The 6416-nt window shown below is 50.2% G+C and overlaps 1 protein-coding gene across 1 annotated transcript; it reads left to right on the forward strand.

Moving 5' to 3' along the window:
- The first annotated feature begins 691 nt into the window (after window positions 1-691).
- On the forward strand, window positions 692-5054 carry Cpr27 (cuticular protein 27). Its single transcript, XM_076800332.1, has 4 exons — window positions 692-784; window positions 1515-1609; window positions 2093-2491; window positions 2843-5054. Exons 1-4 carry the CDS (start codon window positions 773-775, stop codon window positions 3102-3104), a joined length of 768 nt encoding a protein of 255 aa, XP_076656447.1. The 5' UTR covers window positions 692-772; the 3' UTR covers window positions 3105-5054.
- The last annotated feature ends 1362 nt before the right edge of the window (window positions 5055-6416 follow it).

The following is a 6416-nucleotide window of genomic DNA, read 5'->3' on the forward strand; positions in this document are numbered from 1 at the left end:
TCGAGGCACTCGATACCTGCGAAGAAACGGAAAATGATCTGTTGCGCAACACGAAAGTATAGTTTCAAAAGATGTGTCTAAACGTGAAAGCCGTTTCTACAGAAATTGATTCTCACGAATCGGCCGCTCGAGTTGCAAGATTGCCAGGGGAGCGTATACTTCACTCAGCTGAACGCTATAACGCCCTTAATACTCGCGATAAATGTCAAGAAGTTCTCTTGTATTATCAGGTTTCCCGTTTCACTGCGTATTTGTGTAAATATAATTATAAAAATTTATCTGTTTGCTTTCCCCCACCCCATGAAAAGGGTTTGGGTTTGTGAAGGGCACATTTCCCCACCATTTTATCGAAAGGAAGAGCCCAACTTTCCTTTGACATTGACGCGTTCTTCCCTAAAATCGTCACGAGGTTTTACTAATAACTGTGTTTAATTATTTGCAGCCAGGTAAAGCGACAGTTGGTCGCTCGTTACGCTCGAGCGGATACGGCGCGTGCGCGCAACGAGAAACGCACCGAAAAGTCGAAAACGGAAAACCGGAGACAGGTCATGCTCCGCGGCGAATGAAAATTGGTGCGGTGGAAATGTTCAAAGTTGCGGTTCGGTGCGGTGAACTCGCGCAGTTAGATTGCCAGGAGGTTGAGGCGGTGGTCGGGCCCATGGGCGGGCCCCGCCGCCGCCGCCGCTCCCGAAGGGGACCTATATAAGTTGACTCGCGGCCGGTGTAACGCGATCCTATAATACAATCGCGTCTGCCTCATCAGCCACCAGACATGCGACTTCCCGTGAGTACTCCTCGACTTTTTTTTTACTCATTTTTGCACCTTCGAACCAAATTCGTTTTCGGGACGATCCACGGGCCGTTGCACCATTTCCGTAAACTCGCGGCGTCCACGCGTTTCTAAAGATCAGTTGCAGACCCTGAACCCCAGAGCAATATTTACTGAAAATTGTTTCATTGTTAACCAACTAAGTTGCAAAAATCGAAGACTTTATCGAATATAGAGTGACTAGATTTTTTCCGAGATATTATTGGAAGCACCGAAATTTACAATGAAAATTTAACGACGAAACGCGCGACTCGTGACGTGCTTTGTTTACCGCGTGACTGGATTTTCAAACAAAGTGAAAACGCAACGTTTTAGAATTAAGATCAGTGCCGGATAAACAGGCTGGGTCGCTCGGCGACACGGTTGAACGGAAGTGGCATTTGAGTTTTCTCGAACCGTCCATGCAAGCTTACGCCAGTGACGCGCACGCGGTGAATCGTAACGTAAATAAACATAATCGACGGGGACACAGAGATCGGTACATTTCGTGTGTAAACGAACGGTCTGTCGTTGTCCCCTAAAATTTCTCTTCTGTTTCGCGTCGACTCGATCCCGCCGCCGCGCCGCGAAGGTGGAAATGTCAAACGCGCAATCATGGCTGCGAATTTTTGCATTACGTGCAACGGACGAGGTTATTGGAAAGTGATTCGAGTGCCAACCGTTTTATGCAAACTTCTGTCGCCAGGTACTGTCTCTCTTGTTTTGCGCTGGCCTTGCGCTCGCTCAGCACAATCAATACGAAGTGACCACACCGGTGCCCATTTTGAAGCAAATCAACAAGTGAGTACCGTTCATTATCGTACCGTGCGATCATGCTTCCTTCTTCGTCCGAACATTTCACGCGGCTACAGCGTTTCGATCGCTGAGAAAATTGTGAAAATTAGTTGGCTGCGTGGACGCGCCGCCAGGTGGCGTAATTCATGCAAATTGGCCGTTGAGCAATCGGCGACTGCGAAAACCGCGTTCAACCCTCGAGTGGGCGTGTCGACGACGGTTTCGCAAGGGGATTCGTTTGTCCGCAATATCAAGGCCAAACACATGCTTTCGTTCGAGTCCGCGATAGGTGGGCCACTGTACTCTGCTTTCGCGCGATTTTGTAATTTCTCGGCAATCATTCGCCTGTGATGTAATGGCGTCGGGGCGTTAGCATTCCTGTGCAGAAGTGATTTCGAGATAATCTCGTTCACCGCGTTCTAGTAGCGAACTTTCGGCAGATTTCGAAACCTACCGCAACGAATTGCTGTTCATTCTTTACATTCCCAGGCACAACGAAGATGGCAGCTACAGCTACGGCTACGAAGCAGCGGACGGTTCCTACAAGATCGAGTCGAAATACGCGACCGGAGAGGTCTACGGGAAGTACGGGTTCGTCGACGACACAGGAAGCATACGCGAGGTCGAGTACGGAGCGTCTAGACGCGGCTTCGAACCGGCCGGGGCTGGCATAAACGTTCCTCCGCCGACCTTGACCGGGAACAGCATCGCCAACCCCAACGTACCGGAAGACGACGGACAATACAGAGAGGATCCTTCGGTTTATTACACCGATCCCCGATTCACCAACGGGGAACGCTACGCGCCTGTCCCCCGGCAACCGGTTCAGCAACCGATTCAACAACAAACGCCGCGTCCGCTTCCAGCACCGATTTACACTCCTCCCAGGTGGGTCTCGAACGTTCTACACTTGCGATTTATATTGTCACGATGGACTCTCGTGGGTGGAGTTTGAGTACTCTTATTTCCCACTATCGATGTCCCGTTTCCGCTTGCTCTTGATTTTTACTTCGAAACGGGCGCCCATGAAAATATAGTATAGCGAGCCGCAAAATCTTGAGTCCTAGACTAGAATATCCCCCCGAAGGAACTCTCCGAACGTCAAGTACACGAGTCTACGGTGAGCCGCGCAAATGTCAAGTGAATCCCATTCGAAAGGGAAGAACGTGACTTGCTCAACCTCGCTGGTTACTCTTTAACTCGCGGGAAATAATCGGGATCGGTTTGCCGGTGCTTCAGGTATCCTCCTCGAGTGCAGTACCAGCCCCAGCCTCAGCCTCAGCATCAGCCTCAGTTCCAGCCACAGCTCCAGCCGAGGCCGCAGTACCAACCGGAATACCAACCGCAGTACCGATCTCAGTACCAACCGCAATATCAGGGCCAACAGCAGCAGTCTATCTATCCAGCTGCTCCGCTACAAAGTGGACTTCAAGGTCGCCCGGCACCCAATGCTGATCCCAATGCCGGGTTAGCCTCTTACACGGTTAATTACAGGCGATAAACATCTCTCTCTTTATCTCTCTCTCTTGCGGTCCATTTAACGTAACCACGTGTAAATAATGCGCTGTTGTTGCGCACCTTTTCTCTGTAGATTTTTTAGCTAGGGCCAGTTAAAGCTAAGCATCTTTGTGCGATTCTTCGAATCTCATCGAAACTTGTTACCAAACTCGTTATCACCAAGGGATCTCTCTTTTATGTACTATGCGTCCATCAGGAGATGGCAGTGATTTCGACAGGGGCGCAGGGGGATTTTCGGGACCCCACTCTTGACGTCTGGTGGCGACCCCACTCCTAGGTTCTGGCGGGATTCGACCAATAGCGGAAGACGTGCAGCGCGAAGTGGGGATGTCACGTGGTACCTACAAGTTTCTCACTGCCATCTCCCGATCGACGCATAGCGTCAGGGTTGCCAGATCAAGACTTGCTCCCCCACTCTAATTTCCCCTTCTACCGGCCGGCGGCCCGGTCACGTGACGCGTTCCGTTTCTGTCGCGCATACTCCAAACCCGGCGGAGAGAGGGTAACCTTTTCCCTTCGATTCGTGCTCCCTCCCCTCGTCTGGCGACACTGCGCACAGTACTACGAGGACGATTTTGTCTGGCCGCAAGTTGTTCATTCAGGAGCTGTTTGATACCTCAACTGACGCGAGTCGGAGAACATGAATTTTGTTACAGCATCAGCCGCTGAAATGTTTAACCATTTAGAAGGTGAATTTTCATGGGTTTCGTGGCGGAACCAAGTCACCTCGCGTCTCGCATGCTCGCTACGCACACGTATAACGTAGTACACGCTCGTGACACTTATCTTGCACTTGTTGAACCTTAGTTCCTCCGTAAAGCTCTACCTCTCTTTCGCTCTTTTTACCTGTTTTTCTACCTCTTAAGCTTCCATAACTCGCTTGCAACTCTTCTAGCATTCTCTGACTTAATGCTCAAAACATGGCGTCTGAAATTACTCATTTTGCGGTAGAATATTCTAATTTATATTTCGTATGCTGAAATTTTGAACTCCACCTAGGTCTTAGGCCCCTGAAAAGAATTATCTCCGATTCGACACACATGGTACATCGTTAGAGATGGATTGCGTATTTTAATCGGTGTACTCGAACGACAATTGATCTCAATTTAGCACCAGGTTTGTCATTCGATTGCGGATCCTATGCGTCTACGAGAAAAATGACTAGGAGAAATTTAAAACGGTAGATAAACGAAACAAATTAGTGGGTGCCGATACGAAATTTTCAATGTTTCAAAATCATCCAAGAAAGAACAACATTCATAAGTGACTCCCCTGCAATTGACGCAGGCGATTTTGCATAAATGTCCGCGGTCCAGTTATCATGCTCGGTAGCAGCGAGACAATTTAAAAAAAAAAAAGAGATTGTTCGATCACGGAAGGGTTGGGACGCGCATAAGTTCTTCCGCGTAGCGGTCGACGGGGCGAACAATATGCAAAGCGCGCTCGCGAGAAGCGGAATGCCGATCGCCGTTAATCATCGCGTCGCCGTGCAATTACGAATGCAGTCATGGGTGAACTTGACTCGATGGGTAAAAAATCGCGCGTCGTTGGAATAACTTCGAGCGGCCTTCGCGGGCTGTCGATCGAACGATGCGAGTAAACGACCCGTCCCGACGCCCTGCGCCATCGATCCTGCGCGACGCATATCTCCCAGCCCGACCCCAGAAACGCCGAGACCAGTCTGCGTAATGTCGTTACGATTTTCCATCGCGACGAATCGATTAGAATTGTAAATACTTTCCGCGTCCGAATAGTTTCAGGATTGCGCACACGGCCGACCGGGGTGTAGCGATCGACAGCTGGGTGATGCAATTAGTTGATCATTGTAAAATTCTGAGGTTGGAAGTGGTAGTGTTGACACGATGTTACGTACCGTCCCCGTTACTCGACGATTATTTAATATAGGCTGTAATAAAGTACTTCTGAACAAAAATTCATCCGACCCATTATTTCCGGTTCAATGTCGAATATATTCATCGACAGTGTCTCTCAACCACGCGTCTACTCCGTGGAAGAATACTCCCCCCCCCCCTGTCCTGTGCGCAGCATAACCGTAAGTTTTTCACCGTTCGATTCCCACGGAGAAAGGAAAAGTAGTCCAGAGTTTTTAATGCCCCTTTGCGTACCGAAATGAACGGCCTTGTCCGCATGAACGAAAGCCTCGGACGCTGCGGATGCCGTACATACACATACATATTACACACACACACACCTATATACCGTGCCGTGGAAGTTTTTGCAGCGGTTGCCGCCACGCCCAGGAATTTCATCCGCGCTCTTTGACCATCGGATGCATTGTGCAATTATCTGGGCCACCTGCAGGTGAAACTTCCTCGCAGCGTTCCAGGACGTGCTTTTATCTTCGCGCCTTCGGATAGGCATCGTGCGGACGCAAGAAACCGTACGAACAGCCGATGCGTCATCCAGCGTCGAAATGTAAACACGCGCTCGCTGTATTTTTTTAGGAGCGTCGAAGCGGTCAGCTGCGCTCGCTGTCCGTTTTTTTCTAGGCTCGCGGACGTCCGAGGCGGAGGTCGGGACCGCTCGGGGAGAGGAGACGGGGGAGTAGTAGCTCGAGTTGTTTTGGTGGAGTCAGTTCAGAGCTAGAGGTCGAGCGAAAAAGTCGAGTGCTAGCGAAGAGAGAGAGTGCGAGTGTGAGAGATCTGCTTGCGTCGTGCTCGTTTGTAATTTCCCCTCCGTTTATTAAATTATTCTTTTCCACCCGACCACATTTTCTATCCCACAAAATTGACCCGGCGTCAGCAGAACTCCGGCAGTCGTGGACGAGCCATTTCGCGACGGTTTGACCGTCATTGTCGCCGGCAGAAAAATTGCTTACGGCCGCCTTCTATCGCGAAATGACTGTTTACGGCGGCCGTAATGCGCTTCTGTAATCGGCGCCGACCCGTAATCACGGGAAATGATCGTTCCGCGGGAGTTACGAAACCCTAAAGAGCACCGTTTGAACGTGAAATTCGCCTAACTTTCTTTTCCTTCCCGGTGTCCTTACCCGCCGAGTGCTCTTGAAGTTTCTCTATCTCGAGGATCTGAATGTCCGCTAATGTCGGCAGAGTTAAGGAAAACTTGGCACGATTCCCGGAGACGTTCGTAGATTCCAATCACCGATGGCTGTCTTTCCCCGTCCGTTTTATTTCGGACTCCACGTTGGAAACGGTCCGAGCTAGCTGGAATCAATTGTTCCAACAGGGCGGGGGGTGGGGGGTGGGGGGGGGGGGGGATCAAAGCGCACAGAAAGAGAAAGTAATATATCATAGTTGTGCAAATAGGGGAGCAA

This window comes from Halictus rubicundus, chromosome 14 (assembly GCF_050948215.1).
Source record: "Halictus rubicundus isolate RS-2024b chromosome 14, iyHalRubi1_principal, whole genome shotgun sequence".
In the NCBI taxonomy this organism is placed as follows: domain Eukaryota; kingdom Metazoa; phylum Arthropoda; class Insecta; order Hymenoptera; family Halictidae; genus Halictus; species Halictus rubicundus.